Source organism: Mus musculus, chromosome 16 (assembly GCF_000001635.26).
Source record: "Mus musculus strain C57BL/6J chromosome 16, GRCm38.p6 C57BL/6J".
NCBI lineage: Eukaryota > Metazoa > Chordata > Mammalia > Rodentia > Muridae > Mus > Mus musculus.
In genome coordinates, this window is record NC_000082.6 from 17,355,780 (window position 1) to 17,375,241 (window position 19,462).

Genomic DNA, 19,462 nt, shown 5'->3' on the forward strand with positions numbered 1-19,462 from the left:
AGACCAGGCTGGCCTCGAACTCAGAAATTCACCTGCCTCTGCCTCCCAAGTGCTGGGATTATAGGCGTGTGCCACCATGACCGGCTATCCTTTTTAATATATTACTAATTTTCTTGAATAATCATTTTGATTTTTTTTTCTGGCCAAGAAAAGGAAAGATTAAAAAAAAAAACTTCTCTTTTTATAAATATACAATAAATAGAAACAAGCTTTAAATAGAGGATAAATCCACTCCTTTTATATCAAGCCTGTGCCCCCGCCCAACCCCTAGACACCCCCAGAGGCTTTTTTCAACTCAGCCAACCTGCAGATGTTGTCAATGGCGATGTCTCGGAGCTGCTCATACATGGATGGCTGGTTCTTCTTGCCCGGCAAGACATTCAGAGTTGACTCGGAATGCTCATTGGTGACACTGATTTTTATATCACTGCCAGCAACTAAAAGTAAAAGTTCAAACTTGTGTCTGACTCAGCATTCACTTTCTTTGCCTTCTCTGTGTACAACGAAGATAACAAGCTAGTCAGCTTCAGCTTGCAGAAGCAAGGACTCAAAACTGTCTGACCATATATCTTATCCACACTTTCTTTCTTTTCTTTCTCTCCTTCCTTCCTTCCTCCCTTGCCTGCTTGGAGCTTACTATGTAGGACCAGGCTTGCCTCCTTAAAGACATGCACCACCATTCCAGGCTAACTGACCATTTTAGAATCAAGAGCCCCAGACCAACAGGAAGGGTGAAGGAACAGGTTTATTTAGGGACAGTTGGGTTATAAAGTATTAACTGGTAACTCAGCAATTTCTTAATGAACCATTTTAAAACATAACAAGTCCAGGGCACATTTTTAATCCCAGGACTCAAAAGGCAGAGGCAAGTAGATCTCTGTAAATTTGAGGCCAGTCTGGTCTACATACCAAGTCCCAGGACAGCCAGAGTTATGTAGAGAGACCCTGTGTCAAACAACAACAACTACAACAATAATAACTGACAAATGTGCACATGAATGCAGCTCTGACACGCAGCAAGGCACAGCCCTTTCGTGGGAGGTACACTATGCAGTGTGCACAGAGCAGGAAAAAGTGTGTGTGGTTTTAGGTAGTGGTACATTTGACAGAAGCCTGGGAGATATGCAGTCCAACCTTAAATATCTACACTATTCATTAACTAAGTTATAATGACTGATTCAAAAAATAGTTCTCTAAGCTAGGAAATATCACAATTATAAATCAAGAGGGTTTTTGTTTTCTATGTCTGTATGTCTTTACTCTAAGGACCAGGGGAAGTCTTCTGATGGCTGAGTTTGTGTTTCCTCATCTGAAGGGGAAAGATGTCAATGTACCTATGCACAACATTAACTACATTAGTGCCTCATGCCCAGGAAGCTATTTAATCTACACTAATTACTATTAGATGAGAAGCTCTGCTGGCAGCCTGTGTCCTCTTATGTGGCAGTGCATCTGAAACTCCTAGCTCAGTCTGAGGCATGTAAGCTGCCAGTTACTTTCTCAAGAGAAAATTCTAAAACCAAACCAAACCAACAACCCAACCAACAAAACAAAACACAAAGCACAAGATTACAAGGGGCCTTCAGTGGGAGGCAGAGGAAGGCCTGAAACCTCAGGAGTGGGGGATCTGTAGATAAAGACAGAAGGAAAAGACGTAGAGGAGGAGGAGGAATGGGCGCAGACCAGTGCAGGCATAGAACTCAAACAGTTGCCAACCCTTTCTCAAGGACACAGATGCCCTGAATGCGGAAGATGAGAGCTGTTACCTGTGTGGTACTGACTGTGGTACTTATAGAGCTTCACCAGCACTGGGGATGGAATTACCAGAAAGTCTCTCAAAGATGGCGTCACTGAGTGGACCACCACTGGGAACCTTTCACACAGGCGGCCCAGACCCTGTGTGAAACACAACATCAAGTCATCATACTGTCTGGAAAGGACTGCCTACAAGGCCCTGGGATGCTTAACCCTTCTGATGTCCAAGTCTCACTAAAATGTCCCAAGTATATGGTGCTGATTCTTCACCAATCAAGGCAATACATACACACACACATATGTATGTGTGTGTATGTATATGTCTGTGTATATATTGCCACACATATACATACACACACAAAGTAGGCTGTTAAGCAATGGCATGTGTGGAGTCAATGGATCTATGACAGGGAGTGAGCCTTAGCCACACAGAACTAAGCACTATAACAAGGGCATCTTTCTGTGAGGCCCAGTGGTGTGTGTCAACAACTCACCTGCTGGCCTTGATTGGATGCAAGGCTGTCTCATATCAAGGAGGACCCCAGGTCCTCTTTAAGGCACATAGCTCTTGGATACCACTTGCCCTATATGGAGCAGCTTATGCTTAGTTCACAGTAAGCTCTACTAAGACTTTTTAAAGGAGAACTTGTCTCTTGTTTGATACTGGAGAATCAATTACAGCCTGAGAAACACTCAGGTAAAGGGCACCCTGTGATTGGGAAGTGAGTGTCTCAAGTATCATCGAGACTGACCTGTAGGCAGCAGATCAGCAAGGGCAAATGGGCAATGATGACCTTACTGGATGTCTTGGACTGCAGCTTTTCAGACAGCTTGATGCAAAGGTTTTCTGCACCTTAAGATCAGAAGCAGATACAAATGATCACCAAAGCCTAACTTTCAGAAAATATGCTTTTATTGACTAATCAAAGGATTACCACAGAAATGCCTGTTGCAGGTTTTAACAGTGACAGGCGGCACCGGAAGTTCTGAAGCAGGCACCTCTATAATGTGTTCCTACTGTATCTTCTCTGCTGCCTGGGACTCATTTTGTCTCAGTGTTCTGCTCTGCAAAAATGTTTCCCAGACTCTCTCACCCACTGGACCAGTCTCTCACCCTACAGTTATGAACTTCCACCTCTCCAGAGCAAATTCTAAAGCACCATCAAAAGATAGCAGAAAGAATGCACAGGCTCCTCGGCCTTGGGCTTTCCTTTTGGAAGGAAGGTCCACTGTCTCACATTGCAGGACAGAACAGCAAATGCCTGGGCCAAGAGTTCTAGAAGTTACTTTGGGAAAACATAGAAAGATCCTTGGGTAGGTCTAAAGGACACAGGATGCAGGGAGGTAGTTTGGGACTCACCCTGCTCATCCTTCACAGCCCACACCATGAGGTCCACACAGGCAGCGTTTGCTTGGCAGCGCAGTTTGAGTGGGCTCATCTCACTGTGGATCCTATCTGCGTCATGCAGAATCTTTTGGAGCTCCCCTTGGCTCATGTTGAACTGCTCCAACACAAAATCATGGATCTCTTTCACAAAGGAAGTGGGCAGATCTGTGGGAAAGAAAGTTTGGGATGGGGTGGGGGACAGTCACAGATGGAAATAGCTGTACAACACAGGCAGCAGGTGTCCATGGCGAAGGATGTTCCCTCTCAACAAAAACAAAGACGACCTCTGAGGCTGGCTCTGAAGCTGTGGGTCTAAGAATGCCTGGGGGGCCAAGCATGAACAGGCTATGTCATAGTTCCCCAAAAGCACACACTTCATTGGTCAGAGGAAAAGTGTTCTCCTGGTAAGTCAGACTGCGGGCTTTTGGGTTGTTATGCTTTGGTTTTGGTGGTGCTGGAGAGCAATCCAGGTGCCCACACTTGTAGCCAGTGTTCTACCACTGAGCTATACCCTAGGCCTACAGCACTGTCTTTTAAGCAGTTGAAAACTGAACTGCAAACACATGAAATCTTGGAAGGGTAGGTATCATCAAATGGGATCACTCAGTTGACAACAGGAAATGCTTAATGATATATTTGTCTAATAGTGACCAGTTATAAGACAACAGAAGAACAGTTGGCTAGTTGCAAATAGAAGCTATTTTAATGGGTCTTTGGAGTATTCAAAGATTAGAGACTTTCCAAATTTCCATCCTTAGGCTTGAACACTTTTGAGCCCCTGTGATAAGCATCATTCAGACTACTAACAACTAGCTGATGCTGAGGACTTAGGACATCAGCTGGGCCGGCTGTCGCAGAGTGACTCCTCAGTAAACCCAAACCTCTGCTGCTGAGGTCCCTAAAGACTGTTTCTCAGCGGCACTCTTACTTCTTTAGATTAGAACTAAATTAAACATAACTAAATTATGGTGTATCTATATCTTGGAATACTATGTAGTCATCAAAACATATTTAAGAGGAACATTTAATTCTACAAAGAAACAGCATGGGAAGATCATACGAGAAATTGGGAGGAAATGATAATTTTTGAGTGTACATGAAAAATTATTAAGATATATTGACTCCGAGTTAAAGCCACAAAGCAAATACCTTTTTTTTTTCCTAGAATATCTAAATTCAATTATATAAAACTACATGTACAGGACAATGATACAAGGAGTGTAGTAAAACATATTAGGAAATAAACCCAACTCTTAGCCAACATTGCCAGTATTAACATCAGGGACAGATTTAAAAAGTTTTTTCCTTATTCCTTCTAAATTCAGTCATGTGATCATGTTGCTCACATGTGGTCTTTTATTTTTTGAGACAGAGGGCTCTTGCTATGTAGCCCAGGCTGGCCTCAAACTCCTGGGCTCAACCCATCATTCCAGGGAGCTAGGTTCATAAGCCACGTCAGCCACAGCTGGCTTTCACACATGATTTGTAAATTGGTATCAACACACATCAAGTACCAGCCTGTAAGAATGGCCAGGGATCCATCCTCTGCTCACACCCATATCCACCAACCCTTACCTTTCATGTAGTACAGAGTATCTCGAAGCATCTTGAACATGGTCAGGTACAGGGGATCACTGAAGGTTGTATAGTACAGATCAGCACTGGGATTGGCCTGCAGGGGAAAGAGGCACATGGCCACAGACCGGAAACTCTTTGATCTGCCCTTGGTCCTTGGCACATAGAGGCCAAGTAGCAGCTGTATTGAATCTTTTCGATCTGAACTGAGCACCTACTTACTATGACTCATACACATACATCTTAATTACCCTCTTCATCGTCTTCAGTAAAAGGCAGAAGTATACAGGCCCGAGCACTACCCTGGTGTCTACAGTAAAAGGCAGAAGTATACAGGCCCGAGCACTACCCTGGTGTCTACAGTAAAAGGCAGAAGTATACAGGCCCGTGCACTACCCTGGTGTCTTCAGTAAAAGGCAGAAGTATACAGGCCCGAGCACTACCCTGGTGTCTTCAGTAAAAGGCAGAAGTATACAGGCCCGTGCACTACCCTGGTGTCTACAGTAAAAGGCAGAAGTATACAGGCCCGAGCACTACCCTGGTGTCTTCAGTAAAAGGCAGAAGTATACAGGCCCGTGCACTACCCTGGTGTCTACAGTAAAAGGCAGAAGTATACAGGCCCGAGCACTACCCTGGTGTCTTCAGTAAAAGGCAGAAGTATACAGGCCCGTGCACTACCCTGGTGTCTACAGTAAAAGGCAGAAGTATACAGGCCCGTGCACTACCCTGGTGTCTACAGTAAAAGGCAGAAGTATACAGGCCCGTGCACTACCCTGGTGTCTACAGGCAGGAGCTACACAGAACCATAAAAACAACAACAAAAACCCACCAACTAACTATTCACTGTCTTTGGCCTGACATGGGAAATGAAGGAAATGAAAGACAAGCATGAGCAGGCTGAAGAGATGGCTCAACGGGTAAGAGCACTGACTGTTCTTTCAAAGGTCCTAAGTTCAAACCCCAGCAACCACATGGTGGCTCACAACCACCCAAAATGAGATCCAACACCCTCTTCTGGTCTGAAGTCAGCCACAGTGTACTTATGTATAATAATAAATAAATCTTTGGGCTGGAGCAAGCAAGGACTGAGCGAGCGGAGTTGACCGGAGCGAGCAGAGGTCCTAAATTCAATTCCCAGCAACCACATGAAGGCTCACAAACATCTGTATAGCTAGTGTACTCACAGACATAAAATAAATAAATAAATCAGAGAGAGAGAGAGAGAGAGAGAGAGAGAGAGAGAGAGAGAGAAAGAGACAGACAGACAGACAGACAAATAAGCATGGAGTCACCAGACCAGAGGGAACCTACCATTACTCACAATCTATGTAGAAAGATACTACAGCCAGGGTACTCCCAGATTTAGCCTACATTTTATAATTAAAATTAATTTTGAATCATTCGTTACCAATCAATTGTAGTACTGGTAAAAGAAGAGCCCTCAAGACTAAGTTAAGATACAGTCCTCAATGTTGAGTTCTGCCCCTCCCCGCCCCCAACCCAGCATAGCTGGAGCCATTTAGTTCTGTGCCTGCCAGCTATTTCATACTGTTGCTGTAATATGCTTGCCAGTCATTGACACAGAAAAATAACTCGTCTCAGAGTACTGTCATACAGATCACATACCATGTTATGTTCTGTATGCTCTATATGAGGTTTGTTAATCTTAAGAAATTCTACAAAGCTTTGTGTAGGATAATATGAACTGTTATGTCTAAAATGGCTTGAGTCAGACCTGACCACTGGGCAACACTTCTTGAACCTGTATATGAGCTTGTTGTGTGTGTGTGTGTGTGTGTGTGTGTGTGTGTTTTACTTTATAAGCCTGCCCTAAGAACAGACTGGTACCACATTTCACTTACGGGGAGACAGGGTGCTAGGATGCCATAGTACCAATGTTCCTCTATTAGGGTAAACCCTACTGGGCTAAAGAGATGGTCTACAGTTAACATTGCTTATTGCTTTTTTACAAGGTCTGGGTTCAATTCCTAGCACCTTCATGGCAAATCACAACTGTCTGTAATTCCAGTTCCAGGGGATCCAATGCCTTCTCCTGGCTTCCATGGGCACCAGGCATGTAAATGCGATACTCGAACATACATGCAGTTAAAACATTCACACATTGAAAAAAGATAAGCCCTAAAGGCGATCTCTAGAAAGCCACAATTCTTCATTAGGACCCATATGACTTCTTACAGTTCTATGTAAACCAAATAAGTCTCTAGATCAGTGGTTCTCAATTTGTGGGTCATGACGCCTTTGAAGGTCACAAGTCAGATATCCTCCAGAGCAGATATTTACTTTACGATTCATAACAGTAGCAAAATTACAGTTATGAGGTAGCAATGAAAATAATTTATGTTTGGGGGTCACCACAACCTGAGGAACTGTTTTAAAGGGTTGCAGCATCAGGAAGGTTGAGAACCACTGTGCTAGTCGTTAGTCTGCCTGGTTTTCACGCCTCAGCTTCCTGGCCTCAGCCATGTATGACTGTATACTGATAAAAGAACTGGGGTTGGAGAGATGACTCGGTGGTTGATACTGATTGCTATTCTAGAGGACCAGGCTAAATTCCCAGAATCCACATGGCAGCTCACACTGAAGTCTGAAGATCTGTAGAAAAGCACCAGACTGTAACTTGGAATTATGGAACTGTGTCCCTCAGGACACACAGCACAAACACTAACATCAAAGTCTGCTGATGGCAAGTGCAGAGAAGAGGGACAGTTCAAAGTTACTGAAGACCATGGGGCTCGCCTTCTACTTCATGCTTAGCCTGAAGCGGGGTCCCCAGTCTGTTATGTCACAATCACAAGAGAAGGGGCATGCCTGGTTAAGTGAGGAACCTGGGACTAGAGCGAAAGTGCTCGAGCATATGCACGCGCACACACATGTGCACACACACACAGAGTCAGAGACAGATAGAGCACAATCATTCCACTCTGACTCATGTCCACTGAGACTTTGAAACTTCCCAGAACTCAGAGGTAATGGTTTTATAATTACATCTGTAGGCCTTAGCTCCAAAAACATTTTTTAAAAGTCCCTCAGATATGTACCTCATGCACTTAAAAAGTCAGGGTTTGCATGTCCCCGTAAGCGCACCCTGCAGCCTAAAGAAGCACCAAAGGAGCAAGGAAGATAAAACCCAGACCCAGCCTGACTCCAAGTTTCCTAGGGGTGTGACACTGCACATCAGTCAGCTCTCATGAACCTCTCAGTTGTGGAGTGGAAACATGGACCAGCAGTCAGAGGCACTGTGTGGTGATGTAATTCAAAGAGTCAGGCATAGGGAGGCAAGCGGTGGGTGTGCTGGAACTAAGGTTAAAATAAACTAAGCACTCACTACAAACTATCCTCCACTCTAACCCTCACGTGAACAATTCCTGCTTTCTCTCTGCAGATGTCAGTCGGGCTACTTTCAGGGAAATGTCCTCAGAAGGTATGTACCTCCATCACGCCGGCTACAATTGCATCTAAGGATTTGAGAACAGGCTCCTCAACAATCTTCTTCACCTGTTAGAGAGACAAAAGCCACATGAAGCAACGTACACAAAGAAGACTGAAACGCTAGCTGCTTCTGCCAGTGACAAAGATGCTGACAGCTAAAACCCGTAATAAAGCTGAGGTGGGGCTCAACAGTAAGGAGCATGCTTAGCATGCCCAAGATGCTGGGTGCCAAGAATAAAGCCAGGGGCTGGAAAGACGGTTTAGTGGTTCAGGTTCAGAGCAGTTGTAGCTCTTGTCTGCAGAGGAGGATCCAGGTTTTGTTCACAGCACCACATGCTGACTCCCAACTGTCTATAACTCTAGTTTGAGGGAGCTAATGTCATCTTCTGATTTCCATGGGTACCAGTCACACACAAGGAGCACATACATATATGTAGCTAAAGTATTCACACACACACACACACACACACACACAATATAAAACAAATTTAAAACAAAAATAAAGAGAAAGAACCCAATAAACGTGTAGTGATAAATGACAGGAAGCATCTCAACGACATACCAATTGAACAATGGCCACACATCTGCACAAGACATCATACATCATTTGGGACTTTTCTTAATGAATGACAATAAAAACAAAGGAAGTGACTGACCAACTCCCTCAAAGTTGCCAATGTTAGATTCTTTTTTTTTTTTTTTCCTTTTTTTGATTTTTGAAGACAGGGTTTCTTTGTGTAGCCTTGGCTGTCTGTTTCTGTCTCTCTCTGTGTTTGTTTGTGTGTGTGTTTCTCTCTTTCTGAAACAGGGTCTTACTATGTAGCTCTGACTAGTCTCAAACTTACAGAAATTCTCCTGCCTCTACCTGCTGAGATCAAAGGTATGCACCATCACATTCAACCTCATTTTACTTTTTGCTTTTGAGACAGGGTCTCACTCGGTATCCCCAGTTGGCCTCAACCTCACTGCAATCTTCCTGCTAAAGACCCATGCAAAAATGGCACTGAAAGTGTCACCTCAAAGGCTACCCAAAGAAACTCAAGCTAGAAAAGCTTGGGTTTTATATTAACACAGCAAGGAAAAGCACTGTTTAGTGGCGTCTAAGTTAGAAAAGCTTGGGTTTTATATTAACACAGCAAGGAAAAGCACTGTTTAGGGGCGTCTAAGTGCTTGGACTGAGCCTGACCCTCTGCTCTGGATCTGCATATTCTTGATGTACTCAACTTGTGTCTCTTCTTAATGGAAATGTAGGACACCTCTCCTATATACTCAGTGTAAGGATTAAATGAAAAACACTACAGAATGTGTTGTGAGTAAACACGTTCCAAGTCATCATGTTCAATGAAGTACAGCTGTGCCTTCCCCACAAAAGCCCATCCGAGAGGAATCTGCCAATGGTTCCCAACCACTCCCATAGGTTTGGAGTAGGGCACAGATTCTCTAGAGTCCTTGCTGCTCTTCCCACATGGCAATGCTGTACATGGTCTAGGGAAAGGGCTAGAGTATATAGAGACTGGGAAAGCCTGGGAGCGGGGAGCCCTCACTGGTCTTGGCTAAGGCCTTCCAGATGTGGTGGGTTGGGAGGCGGGATGTTCACAACCCTATTTGTATCCCCTAACCCCTCACCTAGGCTCTGTAGGGACACCCAATAAAGTCATTGGTTCCTAGTGTGGACTTTGTCAAAATTGTGCTTCCGTGTGTCCTTAGGACCTGAGGAGGAGGGGCAGACACTGCTTGACAGTTCCCTTAGGGAAGGAATTTTACTCTGCTTCCTTCAGTAACTTGCCAGTTCATTAAATCTACTTACCTGTAAATAATTGTACATACTGAGTACCCCATGCCAAAAATCTGAAATCCCAAATGTTCCCAAATCCAAACTATTTTTATATCAATATGTTGCCCCAAGTGGTAAATTCCACATCTGACAAAATTACTCAAGGCATTGCATAAGCAAGGCATGTGGTCCCAGATATTCCAAAAGCCATGATGTAAGGATTTCTTAGAGCTCAGAACTTTGAGTTTGGCCTGGGCAACACAGCAAGTCTATTTCAAAGAAAAGAAAAGAAAACTCTAAAATAACCTTCTATGTGTAGAAGGAGCACAGATATGAAGAACAAAAGAATTTCATGAAACTTAGGTTTCATTCTAAGATGAAATCATGCATATGCAAAATTTAAAAATCTGCAAATGACCCCAAATCCTAAATGTTTCCCATACCAAATATTCTGGATAAGAGATATTCAACATGTATTCCAAGCCTTTCTTGTTAAAAAAGGAAAGAAAAGAATTAGATGCTTCTGCTGGGCCTGGGGGCACAAATCTGTAATCCTAGTTACTTGGGAGGCTAAAACATGAAGATCTGAAGTTCCAAGCATGCCTGGGTAAAATGTCTATGACTCTGCTTCAATATTAAAAGTATGTTTTTGTTTGTTTGTTTTTGTTTTTAGGTTAAATGAATACATCATTTTATTTTTTTATGTTATAGTAATATACAATTTTGATATTTCTAGGCATAAAAAGGGTACAGAAAAATAAGAATTCTTTTATTAGCCAGGAGGTGGTGGCCGCACGCCTTTAATCCCAGCACTCAGGAGGCAGAGGCAGGCGGATTTCTGAGTTCGAGGCCAGCCTGGTCTACAAAGTGAGTTCCAGGACAGCCAGGGCTACACAGAGAAACCCTGTCTCGAAAAAAACAAAAACAAACAAACAAAAAAGGAAATCTTTTATTATTGGGATGAGAAGGTTGTGAAAAGATCTTTATTAATAAGCTTGGGATTGTTGGAAAAGTACACATATTTTTCTTGTATCTGTCATCAAAACTGTTTGCTATTTCAAAAGTCTCATACAGAAAGTATGTACTGGGGATAATACTGTTTGCAAGTTGTCTATTAATGTAATCATATGTTTTGTACACTAAGCTTAAAATTTTCTAGGACCAATGGAAAGACTGAATAGTAGGTTAAGTGGTGACTAATGTGAAATTTCAATTTAGAATTGATTGATTCTATGACTGCACTTTAACCATCATTTTTCTCATTCTAAGGGCCTGTGTGTTTTTAAAGAGACTTAACAGAGCACCAGTCCTGAGGCTGTGCAAATTCTGACCAAGGAGCTCCTCCTCACTCACCCTCTGCCAAGTGACCACGTCTGCACGGAAGATGGGCCGACGCTGCCACCCACCCATGGCTGCCTAGTTTTTGTTTTGTTTTGGTTTTTTTAAGATTAAAAATATAGCTCAATGATAGACTCTAGATTCAATTCCCATGCAATAATGTCAACCAGGCATAGTGATACATGGCCATCTTAGCACTTGGGAGGTACACGCACAGGAGGATTGTAAATTCAAGGTCAGCCAGGGCTACACAGCTCACAAAAAACAAACAAGCAACAACAGAAGCAAAAGGTCTTCCGCTGATTGGTTTTCGTTTGATTTATTTACCCATCAGAGATTGCTCACCAAGTTTAAGAGTTCCCGAAGCATTTCCAGTGGAATACAGAACTCCTTATAGGTAATACCATTGAACAGGGGAGAGATAGAAAAACTGGAGCTGATGGTAGAGAAGTAGTATTCAGGCTCCAAGGCAGTCCCATCAGGTAGGCAAGAAGCTGTCAGGAGAAAAACAAAATAAAACATAGAAAGACATGGCTGACTGAAACAATTCCTGAGAAACAGCATAGGTGTATATATTTTGTTTTTGTTGATACTAATATTCCTTTTTATGCTAGGATTCTCTGAACTCACAGCAATTCTCTTGCTTCGGCCATTCAAGCGTTGGGAGATTACAGGAGTGTGATTACAGGAGTGCTTCCATAGCACTCTTTGGTTGTGAGGGAGGAAGGGCTTATGGCAGTGTCCTGGCTAGTTTTGTGTCAACTTGACACAGCTGGAGTTATCACAGAGAAAGGAGCTTCAGTTGAGGAAATGCCTCCATTAGATACAACTATAAGGCATTTTCTCAATTAGTGATCAAGGGGGAAAGGCCCCTTGTGGGTGGGACCATCTCTGGGCTGGTAGTCTTGGTTCTATAAGAGAGCAGGCTGAGCAAGCCAGGGGAAGCAAGCCAGTAAGGAACATCCCTTCATGGCCTCTGCATCAGCTCCTGCTTCCTGACCTGCTTGAGTTCCAGTCCTGACTTCCTTTGGTGATGAATAGCAGTATGGAATTGTAAGCCGAATAAACCCTTTCCTCCGCAACTTGCTTCTTGGTCATGATGTTTGTGCAGGAATAGAAACCCTGACTAAGACAGGCGGTTCCTATTTTGAGGGTGTAGTCCTTCAGAGTGGTGAAAGTAGGGCACTGAAGGCTGCTGGGTCACATCAGGGTGAAACGGGATGTCAAGAGCTTTCCTTGTACTTGCATTTTTATAGATCTGCATGTACATGTCTCCATGCATTGGGCAGAAGAGAGCATCTGATCCCTTAGAGCTAGTTACAGGTGGCTGTATGTCACCACCAGTAGGATGATGAGAACTGAATTCATGACCTCTACAGAACAGCAAGTGTTCTTATCCACTGAACCATCCTTCCATCTTCTTGCTCTGTTTTGGAATTGAGAAATAAAGGCCAGACCACCAATCCTTGAGGGGTGTACTGGCTAGTTTTGTGTCAACTTGACACAGCTGGAGTTATCACAGAGAAAGGAGCTTCAGTTGAGGAAATGCCTCCATGAGATCCAACTGTAAGGCATTTTCTCAGTTAGTGATCAAGGGGGAAAGGCCCCTTGTGGGTGGGACCATCTCTGGGCTGGTAGTCTTGGGTTCTATAAGAGAGCAGGCTGAGCAAGCCAGGGGAAGCAAGCCAGTAAAGAACATCCCTCCATGGCCTCTGCATCAGCTCCTGCTTCCTGACCTGTTTGAGTTCCAGTCCTGACTTCCTTGGTGATAAACAGCAGTATGGAATTGTAAGCTGAATAAACCCTTTCCTCCCCAACTTGCTTCTTGGTCATGATGTTTGTGCAGGAATAGAAACCCTGACTAAGGGGCTGGTGAGATGGCTCAGTGGGTAAGAGCACCCGACTGCTCTTCCAAAGGTCCAGAGTTCAAATCCCAGCAACCACATGGTGGCTCACAACCATCTATAACGAGATCTGATACCCTCTTCTGTTGTGTCTGAAGACAGCTACACTGTACTTACATATAATAAATAAATAAATCTTAAAAAAAAGAAAAGAAATGCTTTAAAAAAAAAAAAAGAAAGAAACCCTGACTAAGACAAGGGGCAAGGTGCCTCAAATCAAAAGCTCAGATATGATATTATTTTTTTTAAATCCAGACAATAAAACTTAATCTGGATGGGATAAAAGAGGGTAGAATTATACCTTTTCAAATCTGAGAGATAAGTTTAAGGTCCACAGGGTTCCCAAAGATGTTTTGCTAATAAAATTAGTATAATAATGTAATTATAAGTTGCAAAATTGGAATAATCATGCAAACCATCCACAAAAAGGCAAGTCCTGCATGAGCTGACTTCTACAGAACTCTTAGAGAGCTCGTATCAAAGTCAGAAAAATGGGTCGCCAAGAACTAGGTAGGAGGAAATGGAGCCTTTCAGTTTTATAAGATAAAAGTCCTGATGTGGATGTGTGCACAGCATTAAGAACATACGTAACACCACTTAGCTGTCACTTACAAAGTGCTGAAGATGGAAGCCACAAGTTGAGTGGTGGAACACACCTTTAAATCCCAAAACTGGGGAGGCTAAGGCAGAAGGATGCAGAGTTTGAGGTCAGCCTGTACCACACAGCAGTCTCCAGGACAGCCTGGGCAACAAGCAAGACCTTATCTAAAAAATAAAATTATATATTATGTATACACACACACACCACACACACAAACACACACACACACACACACACACACACACACACACACACACACACACACAAGTGTATATATGTATATTCACAACACTTGGAAGGCAGAGGTAGGAGGGATGCCTGTCTACACCATCCTGAGTTACAGAATGAAACCCTAAAATAAAGAAAATTTTAAAAAGTCAACAAAGAAAAATAAAAGAGGAAATTTTCAAAATAAAGTGAGCACCTATAACCAGTGTATTAATAAACATAGCGAAATAATCCCATAGATCCTAGCCTTAGGAACTATTTAGTTGTTCTATGTGCCAGACAACAGCAAAACAAAGCATCCCTCCCATAGTAATAGCATTTGCCAGGACCAGCAGAATCACTGATATAGTAAGGATGGGGTAACCTAAAAACATAACTTTTCTCAGATCTGGCTCTAATTCGTGTCTTATTTTGAATCATTTCTATTATTTCAACACTAGGTAGTGTTCTAAACTCAGGCTTGCATCAGTTTGGCTGTGAAGTTACAGATATTTAAAGATAGGAACTTAGGACAGGAAAATCCAGCTGTCTTTAATTGCCACTGTTTAGAAGTAACCTATAACAAATTTATTCTACTTATCAAGATAACATTGAATGAGTCCTTCTTTGGGCTTTCAAGTCCTGCTCCAGCTTGGGGCCTGTGCTGGCTTGAATGATTGATTGCTTGGTTCCCAGTTGGTAGAACTATTTGGGAATGACCAGGAAGCATGCATCACTGTGAGTTGGCTTTGAGGTTTCAAAAGGCCACACCAGGCCCAGACTCTGTGTCTCTCTGTGCCTTCTTCTACCTTTTCAGATCAGGATGTGAGCTTTCAGCTACTGTTCTACCATAATGCCTGCCTGCCTACTGCCATCTTCCTAATGGTCATGAACTCAATCTCCGAAACTGTAAATGAGCCCTCAAGTGCTTTCTTTTTCTTTTTTTCCTTCCTTCCTTTCCTTCCTTTCAATTTTTTTATGTATATAGATGTATATATTCATGTGTTTGGATGTGTGTTTCATGTGTATGGATGTTTTGCAAGCATGCACATATGTGCACCACACATGTACCTCCTGGATCCCCTGAAACCGAGATTACAAATGGCTGTGAGCTACAATGTGGGTTCTGGAAATTGAACCCAGGATCTCTGCAAGAGCAACAATTGCTCTGATCACTGAGCTTCCTCTCCAGCTCCTAACTCTCTTTTATAAACTGCCTGGTCATAGTCTCTCTTCACAGCAAAGGAACAGTGACTAAGGCAGATGCTAACTTTACACCTCTCTGAAAAATTCACACAAGATCCCAAAGCAAATGATGGATCAAAAAGTCATTTTTAAAATTTTTTTTATTTCAATTATGTGCATGAATGCAAGTGCCCATAGTGGTCCCAGGTATCAGATCCCACTGGAACTGGAGTTATAGGCATTTCTGATAATCTAATGTGCATGCTAGAAATCAAACTCAGGTCCTTGGAAAGAGCAGTGTGTGCTCTTAACCACTGAACCATTGCTCCTGCCCCTAAAACGTCATTATTAAGACATTTTATCTGAAAACTATGATTAGAAAATAAGCAGGTCTAATATTGTCATATTAAACAATGACAGACAGCCCAATGTTGTGACTTATATCTATCATTCCAGCTAATTGAAAGAGTGATCCAGAAAGAGTGCAAGTTCCCAGCCAGCATGGGCTACACTGTAAGACTACATTTCATAACAAACAAAGCTATTGGAAAATAGCTCAGTGGGAGAGCATGCAGGTTCAATCCCCAATACCACAAAAATAAGTGAGTAAAATAAATCCTGGAAGACAGTATCAGTCTATCAAGAACCTAGGAACCTGTTTGACTTTCTGGTAGGAGAACACAGAAGCAGGGTGCAGGTCAGACAAAATCTAGTGCTATAACACTGGCAGCACACTGTGGGTCTAAGGAGGGAATACCAGCCAGCAACAGAACGGGGGTGGGGCAGTTGAAATGGAACCTGGAATTGTGGTGCTAGAGCACTAACAAGAGGAAGAAACAACGGGAGAACAGAGGTTTAAAGGAGCGAAGAGAGAAGGTAAAGAGGCTGTGACCTGGCAGCAGACACTTTTCAGGTAGACAGCATGACATGAAAGAAAAGAGCTCTATGAATGAGCTGGTGTACAATGGTCACAGGAGGAGGCAAAAGCCAGAGAACAGAGAGAACCAGGGACCTAAGAACTGGGACTTTTATATTTACAGAGCTGGGTGTGGTGATACATGCTGGTAATCCCAGAACTTGGGAGGTAAAAGCAGGAACATAACTACAAGTTCAAGACCACTCTGCTCTACCTACAAGATCCTGTCTTGGGTTAAAAAAATAATTGGAACTAACTGAGAGATAGCACTGCAAACTGTGCTTTTAAAGAATAATTATCTGTTGCTTTCTTGAGAGAAGGTATACTCTGTAGTGCAGGCTAGACTTGAGTTAGAGCTGTCCTGCCTCTGCTTCCCGAGGGCTGGCATCATAGATGCATGCCGCCATGCCAAGCAAATTAATTAAAATGTGGGGATATAGCTCAGTGACAGAGCACTTGCTTAGCACTCACAGGCACTGGCTCAACCCCAGGACCACAAAATAAATTTAAAATGTATCTGGTGCTGTAGGAAGGATGCCAGAAATGGGAGAGACTTTACAAAACTTCAGAGTGAAATGGGGTATGTGAGCAAGCATTCAGGAAGCAGTGTATGCTATTGCACTCCTTACAGGGAGGCACGCTTCTGGTGCTATGCACACCAACCCTCTGCTCCTGAGTTGTTAGCACAGAGAAGGTGGCAGATCTGCTGAGAGAAACACAGGCTTGTAGAGACAGCATTATTTGGGTGTCTTTCCATTCAACTACCTAATAGGTATGTTTAAAGGACAGCAGGCACCAAGAGGAGCCCCTCTTGCCAGATCAGGGATGTTTACAGCTAGACATGTGAGAAACAGGTTTAGAAAATACAGGGTTTTTGTTTTTTTTTGGGGGGGGGTTAAGTGAGACTTTGAGCTGGATAAATCTAGTCATTAGTTCTTTTTTTTTAAAATTAGGTATTTTCTTCATTTATAGTCATTAGTTCTTAAACGCACATTAAACTGTTTATATAATACTCTCACATCCAAGAGATACTATACACAAAGTGTCCATAATAGTAGATAACTATTCTCTTCCTTTTCAAAATTTTCTTCCCTTAGAATAGCCTTGAAATATGCTCTTTAAGAAGTTTACATCACTTTTGGCAGGGGGGCTTAGTGGGTAAAGATCCAAGCCTGACAATGAAGTGTGATCCCTGGATTCCATGATCCAGAAAGAGAACCAACTCCCCAAATCTGACCTTTCTTCTCCATATGTATACACACAAGTATGCGTTCTCTCTCTCTCTCTCTCTCTCTCTGTGCTCATACTCACACACATAAGGGTGAATGGGAAGAAATTAAATGGAAACTGGAGTAAAAGCTCACCACTCTAAATGCATGATAACAGAGGGTCAGTCCCAGCCTCCTCAACATCATAAGAAATCACTGTGAACCTGTTATCTGATAACAGATCAATACTGGTACAGAGGTAAAACCTACCTTCAAAATAGTGAAATGCAGATCCTCCAGGGGAGCTGGGAGGGGGTATGCCACGTTCTGGGCTAACCTGAAAAATCACAAGGTACAGATCAAAAAGGGCTACTGGGCACTCGATCACTCATTTCAGTATAGGACTCTCTGCCAACCTAATGTGCATACTTGAAGTCCAATGTCAAGCCTCCTTTCCTTGTCTATATATTCTATCACCAGTCGAACTATATATTTTGTACTTGTTTGCTAAGATGAATCTTCCTCCCACCTTTTTGGAGGGACAAAGCCTTACTACCTAGCAATGGCCAGACTGGAATCTGCTATACAAGCCAGGCTGTCCTCTGTTTCCTGAGTGTTGGGATTACAGGTGTGAAGCCCCACACGCAGCTAGAGCTAATTTTTTTAATACTTTGTATTATCCTCTTTCCATGAGTCATACACACATGTATACATGCACACATGTGTGCATGTGAGGTTTCTGAGGAGACTAGTACTAGCTACAGAACCAGAGTCTTACATATATACACCTCACTCCTCAAAGTGATAGATCACTTTCTTTACTTGTTTATGTTTCATGTGTGCTGGTGCTTTGCTTGAACATATATCTGTGTGAGGGTGTCAAATTCCCTGAAACTGGAGTGATAAACAGCTGTGAGCTGCCACGTGGTGCTGTGAGTTGAACCCAGGTCCTCTTCAAGGGCAGCCAGTGCTCTTAACCGCTGAGCCATCTCTTCAGCCCAGCCCCAATATATACTTTCTTCAAAAATGAAACAGCATCTTGCCATCTAGCCTCAAGCCTGGCTCTCCTGTTGTAGCTTGATGAGTATTGAGAATGCAGGCAGATGTTACCAAGCCCAGCTCAGTAATACAGTGTTTTATTTTCCAAAGAAACAATTTTTAAAAAAAATTTACTCATTGTTTCTACGTGTAGATGTGTACCTGCCTGAGTTTAGTTGCACTATGTGTAGAGAGGAGCTCTTGGAAGCCATAAGAGACAATTGGATTCCTTGGGATTGGAGTGAGTCATCTGACGTAGGTACTAGCAGCTGAACTCAGGTCATATGCAAGAAATATAAACACACTTAACCTTTGATTATATATTTTGCTGGTATGTATGTGCATATATGTATGTGGATGCTTCATACAAGTACATTTGTGTGTATGGGTGTATGTGGAGGCTAGAGGACAACCTCAGGGTTTTGGTTTTTTTTTTGTTTGTTTTTTTTTGTTTTTTCGAGACAGGGTTTCTCTGTGTAGCCCTGGCTGTCCTGGAACTCACTCTGTAGACCAGGCTGGCCTCGAACTCAGAAACCCACCTGCCTCTGCCTCTGAGTGCTGGGATTAAAGGCGTGCACCACCACACCTAGCTCAACCTCAGGTAATATCTGCTGCAAGGCCATCCACTTCCTTTGAGACAAGGACTTTCATTGGCCTGGAGCTTATCAATTAAGCTACACTGGTTAGCCAGCCAGCACAGGATTACCCTGTGCTAGAATTACATGTGTACACCACAAACAGTATTTTTCTTGAGTTCTGGGGACTGAACTCATGTTCTCATGCTTATAAAACAAGAACTCACAGATCAGCTATCATCCCAGATCCCAATTACATACTATATTTTCATTTACTTTCTTTATATTTATGGCTACTTTTATCTGCATGTATGTCTGTCAGTGTACTACACATGTGACTAGAGTCTCAGGAGGCCAGAAGAGGTTGAAACCTCTGGAACTAAGTTAAGGATGGTTGTGAGCTGTAGTGTGGGTGCTGGGAGCCTTGAATCACATGCTTACTGGCACCAGCTATCTCAGAATGAAGTCTGGGGCATGCAGCCGAGTTGGTAAAGTGCCAGTTTCCTATATAGGAAGCCCTGGGCTCAGTCCTCTGGTAGCTGGTCTAAG

General features: G+C 42.9%; 1 protein-coding gene across 4 annotated transcripts in view; it reads right to left on the reverse strand.

Annotated features, from left to right (window-relative positions):
• Positions 1-19,462, reverse strand: part of Pi4ka (phosphatidylinositol 4-kinase alpha) — a 125,964-nt gene that overhangs the window by 75,429 nt on the left and 31,073 nt on the right. For all 4 annotated transcript variants that reach the window (NM_001001983.2, XM_030249069.1, NM_001373955.1 and 1 more), the window contains 8 exons: positions 17,571-17,637; positions 11,625-11,773; positions 8,168-8,233; positions 4,718-4,814; positions 3,116-3,307; positions 2,508-2,608; positions 1,767-1,896; positions 305-437 (listed from right to left, as the gene is read on the reverse strand). In NM_001001983.2, coding sequence (NP_001001983.2) covers positions 305-437; positions 1,767-1,896; positions 2,508-2,608; positions 3,116-3,307; positions 4,718-4,814; positions 8,168-8,233; positions 11,625-11,773; positions 17,571-17,637 — 935 coding nt within the window. The remainder of the gene's footprint in view (positions 1-304; positions 438-1,766; positions 1,897-2,507; positions 2,609-3,115; positions 3,308-4,717; positions 4,815-8,167; positions 8,234-11,624; positions 11,774-17,570; positions 17,638-19,462) is intronic.